General features: G+C 43.9%; 1 protein-coding gene and 1 long non-coding RNA gene across 5 annotated transcripts; one reads left to right on the top strand and one right to left on the bottom strand.

The window, feature by feature from the left end:
* The first annotated feature begins 18,970 nt into the window (after positions 1 to 18,970).
* Positions 18,971 to 26,206, top strand: LOC120688285 (phosphoinositide phosphatase SAC2-like). Of its 4 annotated transcripts, none has more exons than XM_039970539.1 (16): positions 18,971 to 19,642; positions 20,253 to 20,457; positions 20,553 to 20,718; positions 21,322 to 21,544; positions 22,144 to 22,220; positions 22,362 to 22,549; positions 22,629 to 22,723; positions 22,888 to 23,021; positions 23,125 to 23,238; positions 23,484 to 23,799; positions 24,105 to 24,226; positions 24,353 to 24,463; positions 24,864 to 25,043; positions 25,143 to 25,313; positions 25,392 to 25,473; positions 25,609 to 26,206. In XM_039970539.1, exons 1-16 carry the CDS (start codon positions 19,583 to 19,585, stop codon positions 25,717 to 25,719), a joined length of 2,355 nt encoding a protein of 784 aa, XP_039826473.1. In that variant the 5' UTR covers positions 18,971 to 19,582; the 3' UTR covers positions 25,720 to 26,206. The 4 variants fall into 4 exon arrangements, with proteins under 4 accessions (XP_039826473.1, XP_039826474.1, XP_039826476.1 ...); XM_039970540.1 differs by having other exon boundaries at positions 18,999 to 19,642; positions 19,758 to 20,457; XM_039970542.1 differs by having other exon boundaries at positions 18,999 to 19,642; positions 19,729 to 20,457.
* Positions 26,207 to 26,486: 280 nt separating this feature from the next.
* Positions 26,487 to 27,022, bottom strand: LOC120688284. Its single transcript, XR_005681019.1, has 2 exons — positions 26,768 to 27,022; positions 26,487 to 26,639 (listed from the first exon to the last, which is right to left on the bottom strand). It is a non-coding gene; the product is annotated as an uncharacterized LOC120688284 (long non-coding RNA).
* Positions 27,023 to 27,236: the final 214 nt, after the last annotated feature.

The raw sequence follows: 27,236 nt of genomic DNA, 5'->3' as shown, positions 1-27,236 counted from the left end.
CGCTGGGCGACGGATCCAGCCACGGGCAAGCCGGATCCGGGGGCGGAGAGGCCGGATCCGACCGCGCACGCCGCCGTCGTAGCGAGCTGGTCGCCGTCCTCCCCCCTTTCGATGGCGTCCGCGCCGGCCATCTGTTTCAAGGGGGAGGAAGGGAAGGAAGGGATGGGATGCTCCCCGCCGCCGCCATCCCGGGGTCCGGCCGGACTTCCGGCGTCGCCCTCCGGCGGCGGCGAGGTAGGGAGGAGGGGAGGAGGGGGCGGCGACTGCCGGGGGAGGGGGTCGCCGCCCGAGTCGCCCTACGCGGGGGCTATGCTGAATTGATGAATAACAAGAATCGATTATATTACAACAAGGTTGAATTATATTATATTAGCCAGCCAGTATTGACTTGACCACACAATCCGAAAGGGACGCTACAAGCATACAAAGAAAATATAATTAGCGCGAGTGATCCGGCCGGTAGCGACGACGCCGATATTTTGCTCGGTTAAATTAATTAAGGGACTCTATATATTAGCAGACTAGCTAGGTTGGACCGATAGCTAGGTGTGTGGATGGCACGACACACACACAATACATGATGACATGTATTACGAGATGTTCATCTAGTGGCCACTTCTCATTATTAATTGTTTGGTGTTTTCTAGCTGGTGTGTACTGTATTATTCTTCGTAGCTAAGCGAAACATTTACTAGCATTTCGTAATACACAGCTAGTGTTCAGATTACTTTGTTTATTTGGATTGGAGCATTATACTTCCTTAGTATTGTAAAGGAAGTCGTTTCAGACATCGATGCAGTCTCCAAAAAACAACTTTGATCACTATAATTTTTCTACAAAAAGTTTATAACATATAGTCAATGCAATACTATAATACGGAGGGAGTACTTGAATAACCAAACAGTTGACCCCTGCGGGCATGCCATTTTGTCTGAAACCGCCCGGTCCCAATACACGTACGTATGCAAATCGACCTCTTCTGCGTCAGATGGTTGAAACAATCCACAATGACCATGGCACTCGTTTCTCTCGTGTACCGTGTACATGTTCATTCAGATCACTTGAAGATCTGGATGCTATATATAATAAAAAAATCTCGCGATAGGAGGATCGAGATGCATGGGTCCGCGTGCAGCCATGTCCTACTCCCGTTGCAAATTATAAGTTATTCTAAGAATCTTCCCTCTGTTGCAAATTATAAGTTATTCTAAGAATCTTGAAGAGTCAAACCATTTTAAAGTTTGACCAAAATTATAAAGAGAAACATGAAGATTTTTGACATCAAATATGTATACTATGAAAATATAACTAACAAAGAATCTAATGGTACGTAATTAGTATCATAAATGTTATTATCTTGTTATATAAATTTGGTCAAATTTAAAAAATTTTGACTCTCCAAAATTTTTGAAATGACTTATAATTTACAACGGAGGGAGTAGCTTAGTATTAGGCATGTTCTTCCTACACCGCAAGGAAACAAGACTGGCCATCAGAGCTTTCACAGAGCGCCGCGTCCAAATCAGAGCACCGGACGAGAGGATGCCGCCGAACCCGTTCGGCAGCCGCCACTGTTCCTCCTCAACGTTCAGAATGGCAAAACAAAAGGGCCCTTTATTTTACACGGCGGCCACCCCTGGACTGTCCGGCCGGCGCACCACCACCACACCTGCGATGGCTCATCCGATCAGGGAGGGAGAGTGATCAGGGCGTCGGAACCGCGCGCGGCGCACGACACGCGGGCGCTGCGGCGCACGCAACGTACATGTTTCCATGGCGCGTGCAAGTCTGAGCAAGGGAGACTTGGTGGAGTAGAGAGACGCATGTTCCACGTGCTCAACTGACGATGAGCCCTGTGTGTGAAGCTGGAAGGTTTGTGACAGGTGGAGCTGGGATTGGCAGCTTGGTGAACCATCTAAATCACAGGCTCAGAGCCTTCCTCGTCGTCACTGCCACCTCATGCGGTGGCCCATGCACAATCGAATTAATTATTTCCTTTTCTTCAGAAAAGAAAATATTTCTTTTTTTAGGAAAGAAAAGAAAATATTTCGAGAAAGAAAATGATACTACTAGTACTTGTTAAGCTCACAGCAAAGGCAGGGAGTGACGGAAGCCCGCCGTCTCGTCGTAATGCGGCCATAACCCATGGAGTTCTGGGAGATGCAGAACCTTTTCGACAGTCTTACAATACGGCAATTGCAGTAGCAGGCAACAGACAAGAATCGCCCTTTCTATCTGCAAACTTCCAGAATCCGCAAGTGTCCGTGTTCACGGGCTAGCAATAGCAAGAGATGAAGAAACACTTTCCCAACCTCGGAATTTTACTGTCCATCAGTCTCTCAAATTCAAAAAAGCGACGTATTATATGAAAAACAGGTGAAAAGAAAGTGTGTATAATTGTGGACTTGCTGCATCCAGAGCAAAGCTACCTACCAAACAAGGGACGTGCAAAAAGGAGGCTCCCTGCCTCTAGCATGGTGTCCATCACGCCATGCTACATGGCCATGCTCACGGGCAGGGGCGAAGCCACGTTGGGCGTCCCTGGTGCCGGTGCACCAGGATAAACTTCTTTTCACCATGCAATTCTAGAAAACCATGTCAGCCCCTTGAGCTGTGCACCAGGGTCAGTTTAACACTGGCTTCGCCCCACGGCCACTTATTCCCCTTCAAATCAAATCCGTGTGGAAAAGAAGGACGGGGACGCACACCTAACCTAACCTAGCAAATGCAAACGCCTCACACTCCACAGTGCCTGCGCGCGTTCACAAAGGCAGCAGTATGCAGCGATCTGCCGAGAAACAAACCAAAACAACACCGTTGTTTTTTTAGAAGAAGAAGAAGAAGAGTTCCAACTGAGGTTGTTGATATGGAACAATTGCAGCTGGAGCCCGATCTTATTTATCCAGAGCATCCGGTAAGGATTGTTGATCACAAGACCCGGGTTACTTGGAATCAAACCAGTAATTTTTATAAGGTCCAGTGGAGTAATCACTCCGAGCGAGAGGCTACTTGGGAGACGGAGAACTTCATTCGGTCTAAATATCCAGAATTGTTACAAATGTATCAAGGTACTCACCAAGTTCCATTTTCCTCAATTTAGCACATCCATTAAATCTCGGGACGAGATTTCTTTTTGGGGGAAGATTGTAACACCCGAGTGTTAAACTTGGGTTTAACTAGCTAACTAGTGACCAAATTCTCTCGGTTACAAGTCGAGTCACAAATCGACTCAAAACTCGATTTCAAATTCTGGAGCCAGAGGAACCCGGATACTTCGGGTATGAATCCGGAAATTCCGGATTTACCCGGATACTCTGGATATTATTCCGGATACTCCGGACCTGGAACTTTATATCTCATGTTTTGGTCCTTTTGCTGTTCCCAAACGTTATAAAACCTTCTTCACTCTCTCCCGTGCTCTCTCTCACTCTCTCCCGTGTTCTCTCCCTCTCTCTCGTGCTCTATTTCCCCCCAAACCCTAGAGACCCAAAACCCTCCCTCTACCCCTGATCCAAGGCCACAGGAGCTTCACTTGGGTGGTGGATCATCTATCCCGCGTGCTCCATCCCAGGACGGCTTGGGTTCAAGCCCTTGGAGCAAGGAAGAGCTCACCCCAAGGTAAATAAGCTAGGGTTCGGCAAGTCCCGTGTTCTAGGGGGTTCGAATCGATTTCCTCCGGTTAGTCATCTTCTTATGAATTACTCTACTAGGGTCTAGGAGGGTTTCGATTTTTGTGGATTGGTTTTGCTAGAAATCACGATTTCAGTTTTTGGGGCAAAAAATGCTGTCGGGTCCGGAGACTCCGGGTATAGCCCCGGAAACTCCGGATTTGGGAATCCGGATATTCCGGATTTAAATCCGGATATTCCGGTTTTGCAGAGTTATGAACGTCGGGTTGTGTGGTTAGTAGTATTTGTAATCGGTTAAGGTTTATTTCAAAGTTTCAAATTATATTGCATACATTCTCATATCATATGCATACGTATAGACGCCGCCGCTGAAGGAGTCGTATACGAGGTGGTTGCGGAGCCACAGGAGCCACAAGGGCAAGCCCCACAGCAGGAGGATCGTGGGGAGCAAATCCAAGGCCCATCTCACCCTAGCACTGAGCCGCAGACTCAAGGCAAGCCCCGGTGCACATCCTAATATTTTAAATTATGTCATCTATATATGTTTCTAATATTTGTGCATTAGGTTTAGGAATTGGTTGAAACCTTAGTTGCATGATTCCTAGTTTTTCCTGGGCCTCATACTAGTATGAATAGGTCGTTAGTACTGCTATGCTTAATAGGGCTCGATAGAAGTCGAGTGATATTTCTATCACTCGCGAGATATAGGATGTCCTTATATTACAGTATGTGCTTTATTATATTCCATATGGAAGGTAAGGGATGGGAGACCGGATGGGAGAAGGTATAGCCCCATCTGTGTTGATTAAGGACCGTTCCGTTGTCGGCTGTGCTGATCGGGGATTGAATTGTACTAACCGCATGCCGGGAGTAGGAGGTAGTCGAAACCGGCAAGCCGAGTACTGCCTTGCTTCGAAAGTACAGAACTTCATCACCACCCCTTAGGGCGAGTCGAGTAGTCGCGAAGAAATGTGATGCATATGTTTACTTTTGGTGGTCTCACGTTGAGCTCGACTGACTATATGTAGGTGGGGCGGTTCTGTAGTTCGAGGCGGGGAGAGGAAAGGTTGGTGCGTGTGGTCCGACGGGGCTTTTGCGTGCCGTGTTGGTTAGGTTCACCTTGCAAGGTTAAATTGATTACTTTATATTGAAACTAAAACATAGAAATAAGGACTCACTTGTAGTTGCATTTTTCCGCAAAACCAACCACCGGCAAAAAAGCTTTGCATGTCTAGTTATGTGGGCTAAGTATACCCAATGGTCGGGTAAGCCTTGCTGAATATTAGTATACTCAGGGTTTGTTGCCACCATTATTTTCAGGACAGACAGAAGTTGACTTCTGCCCCTGCTGTATCAAGTTCATCCGCCGGGATGCAGAGGGGTGGGAGGTGGTGGAGCGAGACTGAGACCCCTAGGTTAGGGAGTGGTCGGTTGCACACTTTAGGGCAAAGTGTGCAGCTCCTCAATTTTTTACCAGTCATGGTTAATCAGGGTTTTATGCAAGCTAGTATAGTTGTAGGATATAGTCTACTAAAACTTTCGAACATCGGCTGTAAAGTTATAAATTATGCAAAGTTTGTAGATTATTCGTATATTTGAACTCGGGTTGCAAAACCTAATGTTTGGTACTCATATGGTGTTTATATTTTTAAGTATTACGTTGTGCTTGTACCATCTGCGCCTGTGGCAGTACCGCCCGAATTAATCCGGCTCAAGTGCGCTAACTATCACCATAAATGTAATCTCGGCTAACACGCACTTCAAACGGAGTAATCCGGCAGTCTAGTCGGGTAAAGTCCCGATAAAACCACCTGAGCTGCATTCGAAACCCAAAGCTTACATGCAACTCACACGAAGGTGAGTCCAGAGAGTACAACATTTCACAAATTCTTACATCACAGAGTCTTAACTTAAATATTACAAACCGAGTTTGAAATCTTAAAAAGGTACTTGAAATTCAAATTGAAAGTAGTTCAGAGTTCAACTGCAGCGGAAATAAAGCGAGTTCTAAACGACGATACAAGATGTCATGATGAAGCCAATACATGACATCACTTGGCATTGCCATCACTGGCCGGAGTCGTGTCCCACTCCACCGACCAACTAGGAGGTAAAACACACGGCCAAGTCAAGCTAGCTACCTTATCTTCAAACGAATCACCTGAAAATAAAATTGAGCCACAAGCAAGACTGAGTATACTAATACTCAGCAAGGCTTACCCGACTAAGGGTATACTTAGCCCTTAATCTAGACATGCAAGACTTTTGGCTTGAGGGGTTTGTTTTGCCGTAAAGCATTAACGAGTAGATCCTTACTTTCAGATTTTAGCTTCCAATTTCTAGTTCAACTAACCATTCTAGGTGAGCATCTATCCAATAGCATACATGGTGGGAAACAATTATCTTTCATCAACCAAACAACCATATTCATCATCATCCTTTTTCACTTCTTACTCTATGTGGCAAAAGGGTTAAGCAGTCCCAATATCCGTGAGAGGCGGACGATTCGAATCGAATTTGTTAACCTGGCCAGGCAGACCTAAACACACGCATGGGGACAGAGTCACCCACGCAACAGTTCCCTTCAATTCCCGATTCATGGAACAGGCCCACCGCCCTCAAGTACAGCAGTACGACGACTCTGTACTCGCCATTAGCTAGATGTGAACAAGTTCAAGACGGTGGGGAGTATGTTCCGGCCTCGGTTCAATCCAGTACTTAAGCTTACCGATTACCATATTCTCGGCATGTGGTTAGTACGTTCAAAAGCTTAACCACCACTGCCACACCCTGCGGCCTTATCCATTTCTTACTAAACGGACGGGGTATCTCAAGTACCACAACCCCGCCCGTGAGCCTTATAGTTGCAGTATATAGTGGACATTCAATTCCTATAATTCTCGCGAGTGACAGGAAATCACTCGACTTCTACCGAACCATTAGCCTAGCCAACTAGCGACCTAAACCGATTAGTGTTCAACCATAGGTACCTAGGATCATGCAATTAGGGTTTCAATCAACTCCTGTAAATGTAAATGCACAAGTATATAGAAATATAAGCAGTTGCATAAATCTACAGTAGATAGGACATGCTCCGGGCTTGCCTTGCTAAGCAAAGTTAGCCTTGGGCTCTTCCGAACTTTGGTTCGGGTCTTCGACAGCTTCAGTTAGATTCACTTGAGCTTCACGCTGCTCACTCTCGGACTCGGACACCAGCTCGTACGTACCGTTGGCGAGAGTAGTCGAATCTACACGAGATGCATATGCATGAGTTTACATGATGATCTCAATTCATAATTTGATTCACTATAAAGTTGCAAACCAACACAACTCCAGTTAAGTTGGAGATTATGTTCTTTTTATTGGGCAATCATTTATAGAGTAGTAAACAACAATTATTAGTCCATAGAGTCACTGTGGGGTTTCCATCATTTACCAACACATACCAAAAGTCATTTTCTTTAACAAACACTAGAGATACACGTGCTGTCCAAAACTATAGTTACACAGTGCTTATAGGGTTGAAATTTTTATATATTGTACTTCAACAAGTGTAGGTCCTACTGAATAAATTTCAGAAAGTTTCACGCAGCAGAAAAATTATGAAAAACAAAATACACAGCCACAGCTAGGAACAAGATTAATTTGTATAGATCAAACCATGTAAGTACTAGTACTGAAAATTTAACTGAGTATTTATGATCCTATTATGAACCTACTGGAAAAATTTCAGATTTAACTAAACATTACACAAGGCATGAAAAATAGCACAATGTACAACTGCAGTAAAGAAAAATAAATTCTATAGGTAGTTATACTGAGTACCAGGAGCTCAAACATTACTAGCATGATTAAGTACTCAAAAGCAAGCTTTAGTAAAAGTATCAGATTTTTCTAGGCAAAGAAGCTATTTTTCTCAGCTTAGTGCATTTATTCATAGCATAAATCACTTGAGCATGTTCTGCTTGGGAAAAAAGTCTATACATTTTTCTAAAGCATCAAGGTAATAATTAAAAATCACTGAAAAAGTTTCAGCTTTTGGTTCAAGGTGGAACAACTTGGAAAAATTAAAACTATTTATCCTAGGCATACATAAAGTCCTAAATAAAACCTACATCTAGGTGTGTCAAATGTCTATGAAACTTTTACACAAGGCTATACATCTAACATGTAACACACTGACCAAAAATGGCTAACATATCATGCATGTAACTTGAGATCTAATAAAAGCTACACTTTCTTTGTATTTTTAATATAGCAAAAACTATTGATCTAAAGAAAAAGTGAATGTAACGAAAGTTGTAGATGTAGTCACAAGGAACTCAGAACAGTTGAGTTTGCATTTTTCCTATTTTTCTACGAATTTCTAGGCATTTTCAAAGTTCACTGATTTGAGTTCATTTACATCTTTGCATCTAGGCCCTTAAAATTTCTGTTTCTTTTAATTGTAGGTCCCTGGATGGGTTTCGGAACAGAGGAGGGCACGGCGGCGCTTTTCCCGGCGAGGAGGGTCGCCGGGGGTGGGGGCCCGCAGGGGAAGAGCAAGAGGACGACGGCGCGCACCTATTGGCGGTCTTGGGTTGGGCCGGGACGGCCTGTGGCGGCGACGCCGCGGAAGGAGGCGGCGGCGGTGGCTCTGTGCCGCGGCGGCGGCTCGCCGGCGGCGCAGGGATGGGGCGTCCGGGCTTGGGGGCTTCGGTGGGAGGTGAGGAAGGGGGTTGTGGGCTCGAATTGTGTTGAGGAGGGGCGGAGGCGGAGCTCCACGGGAGCAGGCGGCCGGCGGCAGCTCTGTGCCGCGGCGGCGGCTCCACGGCGATGGAGGAGGGACGAGGCCGGGCCGTGCGGCTTCAGTAGGGCGTTGTGGTGGTGGTTTGGAGCTCGGTGGAGGCTGGAATGGGGCGGAGGGGCGAGCTCGAGCTCGGCGTGCGCAGGGGCGTGTTGCGGCACCGTGGCATGCTCTGGCGTGCGAGCAGGGCCCCGGGTCGGCTCTTATGGGTGGCAGGGCAAGTGATGAGGGGTTGGGGAGGGTCGGGGCAGGCGCGTGGCGGCCGCAGTGCTCGGCCGGACGCGGCTGTCGCCGAGCGACCGTCGGGACGCAACGTGCGCGGGCTGAGCGGAGCGTCAGCGACGGCAAGGCGCGGCGCGTGCTCGAGTGGTGTCGTGATGGCGCAGCGCAGCGGCAGCAGGCGCAGCGAGCACGGGTGTGCAGCGGCGCGTGCTCTGCCGCGCGCAGAGAGGGGAAGGGAGAGCGAGGGAGGGAGAGAGAAGAGAGAGAAAGTAAGGGTGAAAAAGTCAACTGCTTGACTCGATTTAAACTCCAAATTTTCAATTGAAACTCGAAAAAGTTTGAACACGAAAGTTGTTTAAAATGTCGAAATCTACAACTTTCGTTTCAGGCCAAAATTCGTTTGAAGCCTAGTTTAAGAATTAAATTTTAAATGTTCAAAGAATATGAATTATTGCCCTATTCGAGTTCAATTTCAAAATTCTCTTAAATTTTTGTGTAGCAACTTGAAAAACTATAAACATGAAAGTTGTTCATCATTTGAAACTATACAACTTTGGTTTTGGGCAAAAGTTTAGTTGAGCTAGGGTTTGAAAATTATTTTTAAATCATGTTGGTAAAGATTTGAATTATTTCATCATTTCAAGTGACCACTCTAAAATTTGAATTTGGTTATTCTTGCAAAAATTTTAAACATCACCTAGGGTGTATATCATTGCATTCTATTTGTCATTTCATGGTGAGGGTGAAAAATACATGAGCCCTCTATTCTACACATATCTTGCACACATACACCTAGATCCACATACATACACATGCATTTGTAAACATACCAGAAATGCATTATGTAATTTAATCTTGATGATTATGCATGATGTTATGTTTAATATTTTATGTTTAGTGTTTTAAACACCCAGAGTGTTACAGCGCCCTCCTTCGTGTGGGACTTCCGGTGTTGTTTCGATCGGGCCGTGGGTTGAGAAAGGATCGCCAAATTAAGCCGTTAAGCTAATGCGCCCGATGTGTTCAAATGACGGCCATTACGCTTAATTAGAGTTTTAATTTGGCGGTTCCGTCACAGCTGGTATCAGAGCCGAAACACACTGGGGGTGGTACGAGCATGACTAGTTTTGGGGTTTTTACGACTTAAAAATATAACTTCAACTTAAGGCAAAATGTTATTTAGTAGTGTGGGCGGGGGTTAATCGTAATAGCCCTATATAGCTAATGTTAGAGTTGTAGCTAGATTGTTGGGTTGGGGCTGAGAGGTTACCGTAGGACGATCATGCATTGTGCATCATGCCATTCATTGATTTAAAAGGATTCTTGCATTCAGTGGGTGGGAACAATGTAAACGTGACATGAATATCCGGATACTCCGGATATAGTTCCGGATATTCCGGGTGGGGGTACCCGGATATTCTGGGTGAGAATCCAGATAGTCCGGATTTAGTTGCAAAAAGAGTTCTGGTTTTTTTATTTAAATTGTGCTTTCTGCCTTCTTCCATGGTTGATTGTTTTGTAATCAAAATTTTGGGACTAATTCAACCAGGGTTGAATGCAGAATGGGAGAGCCACCGAACCCTCCTGAGTTGGCTCAGGCCATTGCGGCCATGCTCACTGGGCGCGATGAGCAGACGGCACTCCTCCGTGAGCTTGTGGCGCAGGGCAGAGCGCCGCAGCCTGAGCATCACCACCAGCCACCTATTCCTGGATATGAGCAATTTCTGAGCACCCAACCGCCATTATTTCACAAAGCAGATGAGCTGCTGGAAGCCGACAGCTGGCTCCAGACCATAGAGTCCAAATTCACCCTGCACCCGTACAATGATGGGGACAAGGCAGGATTTGCCGCTCAGCAGCTTAGGGGCCCTGCTCGCACATGGTGGGACAATCATGTGGCTATGTTTCCGGCGGGCACTCGATTCAGCTGGGCGGAGTTCAAGAATGCCTTTAGAGCACATCACATCCCTGCAGGGGTCATTCGCAGGAAGCTCACAGAGTTCTTGGCCCTGAAACAGGGTAATAGCAGTGTCCTACGGTACTCTCAGGCCTTCAACACTTTGTCACAATATGCCTGGTACCATGGAGACACTGATGAGAAGAAGCAGGCGTGTTTCCGGCAGGGGCTTAGCAGTAAGCTCCAGGATCGCCTGGCGATGGTCAAGTTTGACACTTTCAGTGAGCTAGTCAATGGGGCTATCATTCAGGAGGACGCCCACCTAGCTCACAAGGCAGAGAAGAAAAGAAAGGCGTCGGTAGCGGGATCTTCAAGCAGCACTCCCCAGAGGTTTCGCTTGGTGCAGTTGGGCCCACAGAGAGCCCCTTTTCAGCACCAGCCACAGCAGCAGTGGGGATACAGGCCCCCTCAGTACACATCGTCACAGGGGACAGCCAGACCTCCTGTTCCTCAGCAAGGTGAACAGAAAGTATGGGTGCAGCAGCCGGGGATGCGCCCCAATTTATTCTCGTGCTACAACTGTGGGCAGCTGGGACATTTTGCACGGAACTGCCCGATGCCACCAAAGCAGGGCCAGCAGTCCGGTCAGCTGAGCCAGAAGCAGAACGTGGCTCATTTCAAGCCGGGGCAAGTGCACTACACCACCCTCGAGGGCATTCCTGAGGGAGCTCCAGTGATGGCGGGTACGTTTTCCATAAACGATCAACCCGTTACGGTATTATTTGATTCTGGGGCATCTCACACGTTCATTAGCAAGGATTGTGCTACTAGACTTGGATTGGAAATAGGAAATATGTCGATTCCGTACAATATCCATTCGCCTGGAGGGCAATTAATAACCAATCAAACGGTTAAGCAAGTACCTTTGCAATTCCAAGGAAAAATCTTTGACACTCATCTGAATATGTTGCCAACTCAGAAAGTGGACATTATTCTTGGAATGAATTGGATGAAATTTCATGGGATTCTCCTAGATACGTCATCATACGTGGTGTACGTAAACTCTCCTCTTCATGGTTCCATGACACTATCTTTGATGAATCATAAGTCGATGACTCCTATTGTGCACCACACCGAGGGCAAGAGCCTAGCCGATATACCAGTGGTGTGTGAATACTCGGATGTTTTTCCAGATGATTTGCCTGGCATGCCACTGGATCGAAATGTGGAGTTTGCCATTGAGTTGCCACCGGGCACGGCACCCATCTCTAGAAGACCCTATCGGATGCCACCCAATGAACTGGCGGAATTAAAGAAGCAGTTGCAAGAGCTGCTCGATAAAGGCTATATCCGTCCTAGCACTTCGCCCTGGGGCTGTCCAGCACTCTTCGTGAAAAAGAAAGATCAAAGCCTCAGGTTGTGCGTGGACTATAGACTTCTAAATGCCGTCACAATTAAGAATAAATATCCACTTCCCCGAATTGATATCCTGTTTGATCAGTTGTTCGGGGCCAAGGTGTTTTCAAAGATTGATCTCCGCTCGGGTTACCATCAGATCAAAATCCGAGTAGAAGATATTCCTAAGACGGCTTTTTCTACCAGATACGGGCTGTATGAATATCTGGTTATGTCTTTCGGGCTGACAAATGCCCCTGCTCATTTCATGTATCTCATGAACTCGGTGTTCATACCCGAGCTAGATAAGTTTGTCGTGGTTTTCATTGATGACATTCTTGTGTTTTCCAAGAATGAGGAGGAGCATGCAGAACATCTCCGCATTGTGCTTCAGCGCCTGCGGGAACACAAGCTGTACGCAAAATTCAGCAAATGTGATTTCTGGCTCAAAGAAGTCCAGTTCTTGGGCCACATCATTTCAAACAAGGGGATTTCTGTTGATCCTAGCAAGATTCAGGATGTCCTGAATTGGAAAGCTCCCACCTCCGTTCCAAAGATCCGGAGTTTTCTTGGACTAGCAGGTTATTATCGCCGGTTTGTACCAGACTTCTCTAAAATCGCTAGGCCCATGACGGAATTGCTTAAGAAAGGGGTGAAGTTTGTTTGGGACGACAAATGTGAACATGCTTTCCAGACTTTGAGAAAGATACTGACGTCGGCCCCTATTTTGGCTCAGCCGGACGTTACTTGGCCTTTTGATGTGTATTGTGATGCATCAGGCACGGGGATCGGCTGTGTTCTCATGCAAGATCAGCGGGTGATTGCTTATGCCTCCAGAGCCCTTAGGCGACATGAAGAGAATTATGCCACCCATGATTTGGAGCTAGCCGCAGTGGTTCACGCTCTGAAGATCTGGCGTCACTATCTCTTGGGTAATCCAGTACATATCTACTCCGACCATAAGAGTCTCAAGTACATCTTTACCCAGAGTGAGCTAAATTTGCGCCAGAGGCGGTGGTTAGAGCTGATTAAAGATTATGATCTGGAGATTCATTATCACCCGGGCAAAGCCAACGTTGTTGCAGACGCATTAAGTAGAAAAGTGAATTGCAACTGCACCTCAGTAATACCTGTGCATGCAACTCTATGCTAAGAAATGGAGAAGTTGAATCTAGTTATGATAGCTAAGGGTACACTTACCAACATTACCCTCACTCCAACCCTTAGGGATCAAATTATTGCTGCTCAGAGAAACGATGTGGGCATGGGCAAGATCAGACAGAGGCTTAGCGAAAATGATCCTCGGGTTCAATGTTTCCATCAGGATAGTGAGGGAGTTCTCTGGTTTAAAAATCGATTGGTGGTACCTAAAGATTTAGAGCTTCGAAAGCATATTCTTAATGAGGCTCACCTCTCTAGGTATTCTATCCACCTGGGCAGCAATAAAATGTACCAAGATTTGAAATAGAGGTTTTGGTGGACGAGGATGAAGCGAGAAATTGGTAAGTATGTATCGGAATGTGATATTTGCCGGAGGGTGAAAGCAAGCCATTTGAAACCTGCCGGAATGCTTCAACCTCTGAATATTCCTTCAGGAAAGTGGGAAGACATCAGTATGGATTTTATTGTCGGTCTACCCAACACCTCTAAAGGGTATGATTCCATTTGGGTAATCGTTGATCGACTCACAAAGGTAGCCCATTTTCTTCCGGTAAGGACTTCTTATACGGCGAGGCAATATGCTCAACTGTACCTGGATCGTATTGTGAGTCTCCATGGGATTCCTAAGACTATTATTTCAGATCGTGGGGCACAATTCATTGCACGGTTCTGGGAACAGTTCCATGCCGCTTTAGGTACACAACTGATCCGCAGTTCGGCTTATCATCCTCAGACCGATGGCCAAACCGAGAGGATTAACCAGATTTTGGAAGATATGCTGCGAGCCTGTGTATTCTCTATTAATAAGAAATGGGATGAGTGCCTGCCCCTCGCTGAATTCTCTTACAACAACAGCTATCAGGAAAGTATCAAAATGGCACCCTTTGAAGCCTTGTATGGACGGAGGTGTAGAACTCCATTGAACTAGTCGGAAGCCGGTGAACGGAACTTCTTTGGACCCGATATGGTTAGCGAAGCTGAGGACCAGGTTCGTCTTATACAGGCAAATTTGAAAGCCGCTCAATACCGCCAAAAGAGTTATGCAGATAAGAGACGTTGGCCTCTGATATTTGAAGTTGGTGATCGTGTTTACCTTCGGGTCTCTCCAATGAAGGGTGTTCAACAATTCAGAGTACGGGGAAAGCTAGCACCCCGCTATGTTGGGCCGTTTCCTATCGTTGAGCGTTGTGGGCCGGTGGCATATCGAGTGGAGCTTCCACCACATTTATCAGCGGTCCACAATATCTTCCATGTATCCCAGCTCAGGAAGTGCCTCCGAGTTCCAACTGAGGTTGTTGATACGGAACAATTGCAGCTGGAGCCCGATCTTATTTATCCAGAGCATCCGGTAAGGATTGTTGATCACAAGACTCGGGTTACTTGGAATCAAACCAGCAATTTTTATAAGGTCCAGTGGAGTAATCACTCCGAGCGAGAGGCTACTTGGGAGACGGAGGACTTCATTCGGTCTAAATATCCAGAATTGTTACAAATGTATCAAGGTACTCACCAAGTTCCATTTTCCTCAATTTAGCACATCCATTAAATCTCGGGACGAGATTTCTTTTTGGGGGGGAAGATTGTAACACCCGAGTGTTAAACTTGGGTTTAACTAGCTAACTAGTGACCAAATTCTCTCGGTTACAAGTCGAGTCACAAATCGACTCAAAACTCGATTTCAAATTCTGGAGCCAGAGGAACCCGGATACTCCGGGTATGAATCCGGAAATTCCGGATTTACCCGGATACTCCGGATATTATTCCGGATACTCCGGACCTGGAACTTTATATCTCATGTTTTGGTCCTTTTGCTGTTCCCAAACGTTATAAACCTTCTTCACTCTCTCCCGTGCTCTCTCTCACTCTCTCCCGTGTTCTCTCCCTCTCTCTCATGCTCTCTTTCCCCCCAAACCCTAGAGACCCAAAACCCTCCCTCTACCCCTGATCCAAGACCACGGGAGCTTCACTTGGGTGGTGGATCATCTATCCCGCGTGCTCCATCCCTGGACGGCTTGGGTTCAAGCCCTTGGAGCAAGGAAGAGCTCCCCCCAAGGTAAATAAGCTAGGGTTCGGCAAGTCCCGTGTTCTAGGGGGTTCGAATCGATTTCCTCCGGTTAGTCATCTTCTTATGAATTACTCTACTAGGGTCTAGGAGGGTTTCGATTTTTGTGGATTGGTTTTGCTAGAAATCACGATTTCAGTTTTTGGGGCGAAAAATGCTGTCGGGTCCGGAGACTCCGGGTATAGCCCCGGAAACTCCGGATTTGGGAATCCGGATATTCCGGATTTAAATCCGGATATTCCGGATTTAAATCCGGATATTCCGGTTTTGCAGAGTTATGAACGTCGGGTTGTGTGGTTAGTAGTATTTGTAATCGGTTAAGGTTTATTTCAAAGTTTTAAATTATATTGCATACATTCTCATATCATATGCATACGTATAGACGCCGCCGCTGAAGGAGTCGTATACGAGGTGGTTGCGGAGCCACAGGAGCCGCAGGGGCAAGCCCCACAGCAGGAGGATTGTGGGGAGCAAATCCAAGGCCCATCTCACCCTAGCACTGAGCCACAGACTCAAGGCAAGCCCCGGTGCACATCCTAATATTTTAAATTATGTCATCTATATATGTTTCTAATATTTGTGCATTAGGTTTAGGAATTGGTTGAAACCTTAGTTGCATGATTCCTAGTTTTTCCTGGGCCTCATACTAGTATGAATAGGTCGTTAGCACTGCTATGCTTAATAGGGCTCGATAGAAGTCGAGTGATAATTCTATCACTCGCAAGATATATGATGTCCTTATATTACAGTATGTGCTTTATTATATTCGAGATGGAAGGTAAGGGATGGGAGACCGGATGGGAGAAGGTATAGCCCCATCTGTGTTGATTAAGGACCGTTCTGTTGTCGGCTGTGCTGATCGGGGATTGAATTGTACTAACCGCATGCCAGGAGTAGGAGGTAGTCGAAACCGGCAAGCCGAGTACTGCCTTGCTTCGAAAGTACAGAACTTCATCACCACCCCTTAGGGCGAGTCGAGTAGTCGCGGAGAAATGGGATGCATATGTTTACTTTTGGTGGTCTCACGTTGAGCTCGACTGACTATATGTAGGTGGGGCGGTTCTGTAGTTCGAGGCGGGGAGAGGAAAGGTTGGTGCGTGGGATCCGACGGGGCTTTTGCGTGCCGTGTTGGTTAGGTTCACCTTGCATGGTTAAATCGGATCGATTCGCCGTGTCTCGCGGTCATGAGGGCCCTGATCTCTTGGTCACATCGTAGTAAGGAATTGGAATAAATTGAGATGAGATGTGGATTGCCATGATCTAAACTAATGGTTTGCTCACCATGATTGTTGTAGATTTGCAAAACATTGGAGCTTAGTAAATTGATTACTTTATATTGAAACTAAAACATAGAAATAAGGACTCACTTGTAGTTGCATTTTTCCGCAAAACCAACCACCGGCAAAAATACTTTGCATGTCTAGTTATGTGGGCTAAGTATACCCAATGGTCGGGTAAGCCTTGCTGAGTATTAGTATACTCAGGGTTTGTTGCCACCATTATTTTCAGGACAGACAGAAGTTGACTTCTGCCCCTGCTGTATCAAGTTCATCCGCCGGGATGCAGAGGGGTGAGAGGTGGTGGAGCGAGACTGAGACCCCTAGGTTAGGGAGTGGTCGGTTGCACACTTTAGGGCAGAGTGTGCAGCTCCTCAATTTTTGACTAGTCATGGTTAATCAGGGTTTTATGCAGGCTAGTGTAGTTGTAGGATATAGTCTACTAAAACTTTCGGACATCGGCTGTAAAGTTGTAAATTATGCAAAGTTTGTAGATTATTCGTATATTTGAACTCGGGTTGTAAAACCTAATGTTTGGTACTCATATGGTGTTTATATTTTTAAGTATTACGTTGTGCTTGTACCATCTGCGCCCTCCTTCGTGTGGGATTTCCGGTGTTGTTTCGATCGGGCCGTGGGTTGAGAAATGATCGCCAAATTAAGCCGTTAAGCTAATGCGTCCGATGTGTTCAAATGACGACCATTACGCTTAATTAGAGTTTTAATTTGGCGGTTCCTCACAGGAATCTACGAGCAGAGACAACTGATGGGGTTAAGCTGTAACCATGTAAGAGAGAGAAGTCTTTGGATCATGCACGGCGATGTTGATGTGCTGGTTTGAAGATAAGCACTGTGTGTCTGCGTAAGGATGCTTAATCATCGCCCAGGTTTCTCCACCGAATGGCCGGAATTAGATGCTGTTTTTTCTTGAGCACACGTCATCGATCTGCTGCCATTTTTATTTTATTTTATTTTATTTTATTTTATTTTATTCTCTCAGAGGTGAGAGCGAGGAAAGGATTTTTCATGTATGTGGTCCTGGGGAACAAATAGACCGGTGGTGCTGGTCACTCCACACATGCAAAGCTCACAAGAGTTCGTTGTCGATTCAGGTAGTTGGGTCATTTGACTGTGAACTGCACTACTAAACAGTAACAACGATAGATTCCATATTGTGTATGCAGTAATTGTGCGATGACAGTAATCTTGCAGGAAAAGGCTCCTTCTGCCTCAAGCGCGAGCTGACCATATTGTATGATGTATCATGAATCTGCTCAGCTTTTCAGGAGGAAGTAGCTTCCAACTTCTGGTCCCTCTTCAGAAAGCTAAGTGTCATCTTGCTTGCACGCTTCTTCTCTCTTCTCTTGTCCGTCAGTACTTGTACTGCATTAATAGTACCATATGGGATGTTTGCTCATCTACGAACCTGACCCAACTTCCTAAAGTTCCCACTGGCAGTTCAATCCAGGTTCATACTACTGTTCAAGTTTTAAAGCTTGTCATATCCTTTCCCTTTTTCGAGGAAAAAAGATAAAAATATAAACTAACGCACCGTTCAAGAATTCTTTCCAAAGAAAACTGTTTCCACCATTGATGTTTCCATCTGGAATAATTTGTTAGATTAGTCAGTGGAAAGGTTCAAAAGAATTAACCACAAAGTCAAAGGCTCAAATTCGAAAAATCAAATTGAAAACTCCGTCTTTGGTTATTGGATTAGAGCATCTCCGAGAGTCTTTTCAAAATTAAATTTACTCTCTAAATCATCATTTAGAGAGTTATCCCAGTAAAAATCATTTTATCTTTATACTTTCCAACCGCTTTTCTTTTGTGGGTAGTCTAGAGAGTCATTCTCTCTCCATCTCTAGCTACCGAGAAATCGGAAATAGAGGATGTCTATTTTAGATGTCCAATTGAAATGGATGTTGGAGGATATTTTTTCATCAAAATCTCTATTTCTATGAATTAGAAAAAATATAAAGAGTCAAGATGCTCTTACTTTTAGTTCTTCGTCGCATAACAGAACTGTAGGAAAAAAATGACTCTTTTTATTTTTTGAATAATCAACTCCTCCTTTTGTTACAGCTCATAACGGAGTGGCATCGTTTTTACTCCGTCATGCCGCAAAAAGCTGACATTTACCGGTTTCCTCTTGGACGAGACGAAACCAAAGCTGTGTTTAGTTCCATTGCAAATTTTTTTTAAAAGGAATCTTACTAATTTGAACTACTAAATAAAGTCTATTTATAAAATTTTTTACATAGATGGGTTGTAAATCGCGAGACGAATCTAATGATGCTAATTAATCCATGATTAATCAACAATTAGCGGATGGTTACTGTAGCATCAATGTTACAAATCATGGATTAAGTAGCCTCATTAGATTCAGCTCGCGATTTACAGCCCATCCATGTAAAAAGTTTTTTAAAATAGACTTTATTTAGTACTCTATGCATGTATTGAAATATTCGATGTGACTTTTTTTTTTGTGTTTACAGAGTTTACGGGCTCTGATAAATAGGGCAAGTTGTTCCCTAAACTAGCAGGACCGGAGCCAGCACCAAAAGATACCAAGAAGATACTGTTCCTTCAATGATTACACGGTTTTGCCCCTTTGCCCGGCCACTCGCCCTCGCCGTTGCGTGGTGTTTTTGGGGACGACGCCGTCGTCGCCAGCCAGCTTCATGTGGCTCTGCGCTGCCTCCTTCCTCCCTCCCCGCCCCTCCAGAGTATTTAGCCTTGCCTACTGCTGACACAGCGCTCCCGCGGGCGTTGTATGCGCGCAATCCTCCCGTTCCACCCCACAACTAATCTCTCGTTGCCGAGCTCAGAGAAAGGAAATCTCCTCTTCTTGGTGTTCGGTTTTGCATCGATTTATTTAGTTTCCGGGTCTTGCGCCCTGCGCAGATCCAACGGTGGGGGAATCTTTCGTCGTGGGGGTTGAATTGTATCGATTTCGATCCGTTTGTTCACGGTTTGGGGCGTCTGATCCGAAAGATGGGAGCTTTCATTGGGTTCTCTCTCCTGGAGCATTTGTGTTTGTAAGCGACAAAGATGCTCTACTTGAAGCAGCCGACGAGGAGCTGAACAACCACGGTGTGTCTTTGGTTTTTCTCAATTTCTTGAGGACTGGTGTTCATTTGTCGATCTGATCCGATGGAGGCTATGACGGGTGGCAAATTCCTCCAAAAGTTTCGGCTCTACGAAACCAGATCGGTACGGATCTCTTGTAAATCTTGTTTCGGCTCCGAACTTGGAGATCTTGTTATATTATTAGTAATTCTTGTGTGATTTAATGCTAGAACCGCGTGATGGATGTCCTTTACGACAGGTTCAGTTCAATTAGGTTACGGGAAAGGGTAAAGGGCTGCCAAAAAGTAGAGGAAGATCCTTCCTTTTGTTTCTTTTGCTGGGAGGCAGGAGAATGAAAACAAAAAGGCTGTTCCTTCTTTTGCTATTCTCTGCAATTCCTTCAGGCATATTAAACGTTTGCTCGAATGATGTTTCAGTTTTACTATTATGTAGATTTGCTCCTATTGTGTAACAGCCTTTTAACTTTTACTGTGAATCCAATGCCAAAATATAAGCTTTCAGCTACCAATTTTGTATGCACAAGTTTTTTCCAAAGTTTCAAGGATAGCTAGCTCTACAATTTGGGCATGAAGATTTGGATACTTGTACATTAGACAGTAGATGTTGTTCGATATTTGTCCATAGCGTACTGTTCCATTGATTTACTGGAGATGGTTTTAATGTTGAAACTTATATGCATTTTATCTAATGTCCAACTGTTTGCTGTTAATATGTTTACGCCTCTTTGGTGTAGAAATTTTATCTTATTGGAAGAGACAAGAGCAGGAGTCACTGGAGGGTGCTAAAGATTGATCGCTTGGAGTGTGCTGAGCTGGGTGTCGAGGAGGATCCAACTAGTTACACAGAGAATGAATGCCAAGAACTGCTCTGGCGGATTCATGAGGGGAATAGGTTGACTGGTGGACTGAAATTCGTCACAAAATGCTATGGAATAGTTGGTAATGCAACATGAGCTGACACTACCTGAACACATGAATCACATCTATCTAGCTTTTCTTGTCAAATTATAACATTTAATTATTTGCTTATTCAGGTTTTGTAAAGTTTCTTGGTCCTTATTACATGGTTGTAATAACCAGGAGAAGGAAAGTTGGCACAATATGCGGCCATGAGATCTATTCCATTGGCAAGAGCGAAATGATCGCAATTCCAAGTGTTATAGTCTGCCCCAACGTGGCTTATTCTAGGGATGAGAACAGGTCTTTTATTTTTTCAACATGTAAATATTGTGTATTGCCTGTTGTAATTCCATTGGTGGTTTTTAACAATATAAAAAATGCCAGCTTGCTTTCTAGTGTATATTTTCTAGCTTTTTTATTTGTTTATCTCATTGTTCACTTTTTTTGCTTCCACATATTTGAATCTTGAGCTCATTCTATTGCTATGTTGTGTTAAGACGCAATTTTGGTGTCGGTGTATTTCCCCCCCTTGTTTGCCCTATTTTGCGTTGATGACATACTAAATTTTCTTCATTATTCATGTTCCAGTAGAGCATGGGCAATCATTTGCATGATTTTGTTCACTTGTACGGTGATAGAGTAATATCTGTTCACATCTCTCCTATGTTTATGAATTTACTTGTTGGGAAACAATATACATCCAACTCATATAGCCAGTATACATCATGTGAATTCTTGCAGTTCTGAGCCTTAGTAAGGTGTTCATGTGGTTGGAGGTATATAGAGAAGTTTCAAATTTTCTTGCTCCGGTGGCATTCTATTTATAATATTCATTTTCTGACATACACTACAAGCTTCAAATTTTCCGAAAATATTTATGTTTTTGTCTCACATTTTCTGTAGATATAAGCGCCTACTTTGCTCGGTTGATCTTTCGAAGGATTTCTTCTTCAGCTACTCTTACAACATCATGCGCAGCCTTCAGAAGAACATAACCGAGAAGAATACTGGACAGGTTGTTTATGAAACAATGTTTGTATGGAATGAGTTTCTGACACGGGCAGTCCGGAATCATCTCAAGAATACCAGTTGGACTGTTGCCTTAGTCCATGGATTTTTTAAACAGGTATGTTCTTTTTGGGACAAATAAGTTAAAGTTCTTTTGTTACTGTGTTAATTGATCCCTACTTGAAAATTCTGATTAATGAGCTTATCCGTATCACCAGTACTGTCATACATCATCGAAGAGCACAAGTAGGGCTGCAGCTAACTCAATGCCACCCAACTAACTTACGTGTTTCACTCTACGCCTCATGACCTGATATATAGTGAAAGCTTGAAATAAAGGGTTTGCAAAGGCATGGCTTTGTACAACCTGCTGACATTTTTCAGTTTGAGCTGCTTGAGGCTTTCCTGAGTCAAAACATTTGCTCGTAAGTCTCAGAAGACTGTTATTGTTTTTTATTCAGTTCTTCTAATTCATGTTTTGTATGTTGCTGATACAGAGTAACATCATATACTCTGGGCAATTTAATTGTTCTCCACTAATTCTTAGTTATGAAATTACACTGCTATGTTTTATCTGTTTTGACATTCCATAGCAAGTAAGTGTTGAGCACTGTCTCATGATCCTAGTTCAAGGACCCCAAAAGCATATCGTTAAATTGGAATTACAAACCAATTGCCATATGAAGATATGCTAATACACTTGTTTTGGTTTGACAGTCGAAGCTCTCAGTATCAGGGAAGGATTTTTGGTTGACACTTATAGCTAGGCGCTCGCGCCATTTTGCTGGAACGAGGTTTGCGTTACAACTTCTAGCCTTCATACTTATAGTTTAAGATAAGAATTGCATTTATAAGTAGCCAATTCCACATTCCTTTCATCTCAATGGTAGTTTGTTAACATTTTCTGAATACTTCTTCGCCCATTTTGATTTTAGATTCTTGAAACGAGGTGTTAATGAAAAGGGCAGGGTCGCCAATGATGTTGAGACTGAACAGATTGTTTTTGAAGACACATCTGATGGAATCCCAAGTCACATGGCTTCTGTTGTACAACATAGAGGATCAATACCTCTTGTCTGGTTTCAGGAAACTTCAAGACTTAATATTAGACCAGATATCATATGTAGGTTCTTCTGTTAAATTTGTTATGAGTCTGTATCTTGACTGTCTCGCCTGATATTCCAATTACCTTTCTGTTGCAGTAAAACCCGATGTGGACTACAAGGCGACCCGCCTTCATTTTGAGAACCTTGCACTTAGATATGGGAATCCGATAATCATCTTGAACTTAATAAAGGCAAGTGCAGCATCAACGTTGTTCATACTTTGACTTGAATGATGTGTCTAGTCTTCTTCTTATATTGTCCCTGACTTCTATATGTAAGAGTTAATTCGCCAACTTGATAGCCTTTTGCTATTTGTTGTAAATCTGATTATTCTTTTTAATTGATCTTTTATCAGACCCGCGAGAAGAAGCCTCGTGAATCTTTGCTCCGCGCAGAATTTGCAAAGGCTATTCATTACATTAATAAGGGGCTAACAGAGGACAAACGTCTAAAATTTTTGCACATGGATCTGAGTAAGCTTTCTCGAAGGTAATGTATTGTGTTCCAAGCGAATCTTTTGTATGATTGCTCTTGCTATGTTAGTCGATTATCTTGTAAGTACCTTAAGCAATGTACTACATGATACTTTCAGGAAAGGCACCAATGTGCTTGCACTGTTGAACAAGGTGGCATCCGATGTGTTGGATCTAACTGAATTCCTCCACTGCGAAATAAGTACATCAGCAAAATCTGAGGGTGCCCCAAGGTAGCTTCTGGTCTGCTTAGAAACATTCTAAAGTTTACCAAAGGAAACCATAAGATGTAGTTGATAAATCATAGGAAGTTACAGTTCACCAAATTCCTTAAAGAATGTGCACCTTCACCAAAATCGGTTTTACAACATCTTTCCTGCAAGTCTTTGTCAAATTCATATATTAGAGGTCACATATCTTTCGTCTATTTGTAAGTGCTCATTTGGCAATCCTAATACCTTTTGTCCATTTATTTCAGTGGTGAACGAACCGTTGCCAAACCACGTGATGACAAATGTAGCAGTGATCAAAGCGAATGTGTAGCTAAGTTGGTACCTCTTTTGTTACAGAAGGGTGTCCTCAGGACAAATTGCATAGACTGCTTGGACCGCACAAATGTTGCACAATTTGCATACGGTTTAACTGCTTTAGGGCGTCAACTTCATGCTCTGGGGATTATTGAATCACCTAAAATTGAATTGCATGCTCCTCTGGCTGATGATCTGATGGATTTCTATGAACGGATGGGTGATACATTAGCTATTCAATATGGTGGTTCTGCCGCTCACAACAAGGTATATCTCGTGTTATATTAGCTTACTCTGGTAACATTCACTACTGAAGAGTACAATTCATAATGCTGTGCTTATTTCTTTTTGAACTGTAAACAACTTAAATTAACTGGTTATAAAAAGATTCCTTACTGTTTCAAATTGCTTGTTTGAATTACTCCCTCTGGTCGGTAATATTTGACGTTTCTGACTGGAGGAATCAGCTAGCAGCAAGTCAAAAAAAAAAAAAAAATTGTCCGAACGTCATCTATTCACATGCAGAGGTAATATATCAGTCTAATTTTCCATGTTACTCGTATGTGCCACAGATCTTCTGTGAGCAAAGAGGCCAGTGGAAGGCAGCAACCCAATCTCAGGAGTTCCTTCGAACCCTGCAGCGGTACTACAATAATGCCTACACTGATAACGACAAGCAGGATGCTATAAACGTGTAAGCTTCTCAATATATTGCAAAATAATATACTGGTAGGAATGGCAGAACCAGTGGGAAGCATCGCAATTTATGTGTTATATTTGTGCTTACCATAAAATGGTTTGCCTGTCATAAAAAATGCAGATTCTTAGGGCATTTTCAACCTCAACAAGGGAAACCTGCATTGTGGAAGCTGGACTCAGATCAGCATTACAACATTGGGAGGCAAGGAACTTTAAAAGAAGAGATTGCGAGGTGCAGATTATAAGCTTTCAATACCTATTAAATGACTATATATTATACTCAGCTTATACCTTTTAGGAAACATTTTATATTTTAATATGATGGTTTACCACTTACGGCAAGTTATTTTCTGTAGCTGTGAAAATAGCATATTGTCTCATGGAAATGTAGCAGGGTTGTTGATGTAGACCTTATTTTGAAGTGCAAATTCTTAGGCTTTGAGAACTTGGAGGAACAAAGCGTACATGTTTTGTTACCTGTTTCAAGAAAATAAGCATTTCTTGTTTCATGAGAACGGTTTTGAACTATGCAATTGATGTATTAATTGGTGACCAATGGGTCTTCTTTGTAGTTTTCTTGTATGGGTCCATCAGATTGTTCTAATGTAGCAATCCTTATCTCGTTACATCAGATCATTCATAAAGAGGTCGCTATCAGATGGTAATATTCTGTTGGAGAACAGCTTACCTGTATCTAACTGCAACAATGGAGAAAAGACAGGATTGCTCCCTATGCAACAACTGGATGATATTAGAGAGCCTTCTGATTCCGCACCAGATATCTCCATATGTGAACCTAACCCAAGTTCCAGGTGTGTGAATCCTTCCACGAAATTGGAGAAGACTACTGGAAAACTTGTTCGTTCCATGAATGTAATATGAAATAACTGTGTTTTTTTATATATATTCAGTATGAACTATGGCACTGTGCCTGGAGGAAGGCACTCCATGTCAGAAGAGTGGCAGAATTATTTGAAAAGATTAGGCTACCCTGAGTTACATTCTTCGAATTTTCTTGACCTGGATTTGCTGTCGTCTTCGGGGAATTCCTGCGATGAGGAAGATGAGGAAGTTTTCGAGAGGTAACATATGCTGGCACTATTTTGTATATCGTACCACTCTCTTTGCATTGTTAAGATGTTCCAAATCATGATTTGCAGGTCGTCACTAATCAATTCACCTATGGATGAGATCAGTGTTGAATCATCTACGTCATATAGCGAACAAGGACATGTCGATGAGGTTAGCGTTGTTACTGAACCTTTCCTCAAGATATCTATCTGAACGTGGCTATGAGAATCATCAGCAACTGAACTTACTGCCGCGCTGCTTCCCATATCCGAATTTCATGCTGTGAACCTTTTTCAATTTTTGCAGGGAAGGGATGACACGGACCTGTCTCGCTCAAGCAGCCAGCTCTCAGACACTAGGGACTATTCTGATCGCTTTGCGCACTGGATCGCTAATGGAGGCATGCTTTGCTACTAGGTGGTTACTTTTTGTCTTGGTGACTGTAGAAATTTTGATGCAGCAGGAAATGGCTGACAAATAGAGCAAGATCAAACGGCTGACTGCTAGGCGCATCTGCCTGCACAAAAGGCGAGACTGAAGAGATGGCGGTCATGGGAGAAGCCTCGCACCATCGTGGTTGTGATCAATGGAAGGCTTGATGACCTTGATAATCAGACGAGGAGATGGTGGCGGCTGGGGTGGGTACAGAATTCAATTTGCTATGGTGAAGAATTTGACCATAGTTTAGACAATAAATAGGCCAAACTATATCTGATTCTTTTAGCTTAGCTTACCCCTTTTTTTTCTCCTTTCTCCATAGAAATTATCAAAAGAAAAAAGAAAAAAGGGGAAAAAATCGTACTAAAAAAGGAGAAAAAATGAACTATCGATAAAGAACACAATTGTTGTAAATACTAAATAGTATGTTACGGAAGTATAAATATTTGCTGCTTATTTCAGTCCAGTTCCGGAGAGCTCTGTTTTCATTTTTATTGCCCTTGTCCACGTCCATCTGATGCCGTGGTGCAATGTTACGCGTCAGGGCTCGCGAGCTGCAGATTTCCGCATTGTAAGATTTCTTCGTTAGAGCTACAGTAGGCAGCAGATTCTGTCTACACAATTTAAACCCGATTGTACATTTATAACTGTTTGTACGGTGCAGAGTATGTGTTTTGTCAATGGCTATGAAATTCAGAGAGCAATGGCACGACGAGCAGAGGACTCAACCTGTCCCCCCCCCCCCCCCTCCCCCAATATTTCAACATAACCTTCGCATTGATCTCAATGTTGAGACTTGAGACGGAAACTATTCCTGCTTAGGTGAAATCTCCTGAAGAACTACAAAATTCAGCACTCGTTCCCTTCTGGACCCAAGCCCAACGGAGGAACCTTGTAACCTGCAAAAAAAAACACGTCAAAAAATAAGCATCGATCATGCATAATCTTGACCAAAACCTCTTCTCTTAGCGTAGCGTCCATAAATAGAAAATAATTCTGCAAGGAGACATGAGGCGAGGGCACTCACTCCCGCACTTGCAGGCTTGCAGTAGCCGAAGACGAACACGAGCTTATCCATGCACACCCTCTTCTCGAACTGCTCGGGCACGGGATCGCTACGTCGGCGAGCAGAGACATGGCTGCTGGCCTCTTCTTGCATGTTGAGCAACTGCGTGCTCCGGTCGTGGCGGTGTTGAGCAGAGACATCACTGTATCTACATTGGGTCATTGCATCAAATGCACGAGCAATGAGATAGATCACCTGAATATATGTAACAGTATTTTATTTATATATATTTATATACAATATATAAGTAAAATAGTCTTAACACTGTTTCGGCACACAGCACGGCGATGCTGTGTGGAGCGCTAGGCCGTGGCTTCCGTAGCTACTACTACACACGAGGTGACGATGATAACCACACAAAGGTTTGCACAGAATATAGCCAAGAATCCGGTAACACGATGGAACAGACTATCCATCTTCATCAAATAGT

Source organism: Panicum virgatum, chromosome 9N, assembly GCF_016808335.1.
Source record: "Panicum virgatum strain AP13 chromosome 9N, P.virgatum_v5, whole genome shotgun sequence".
Taxonomy (NCBI): Eukaryota; Viridiplantae; Streptophyta; class Magnoliopsida; order Poales; family Poaceae; genus Panicum; species Panicum virgatum.
Note: the sequence above shows the minus strand (reverse complement) of the source record. Positions and strands in the feature narration are given on the sequence as shown.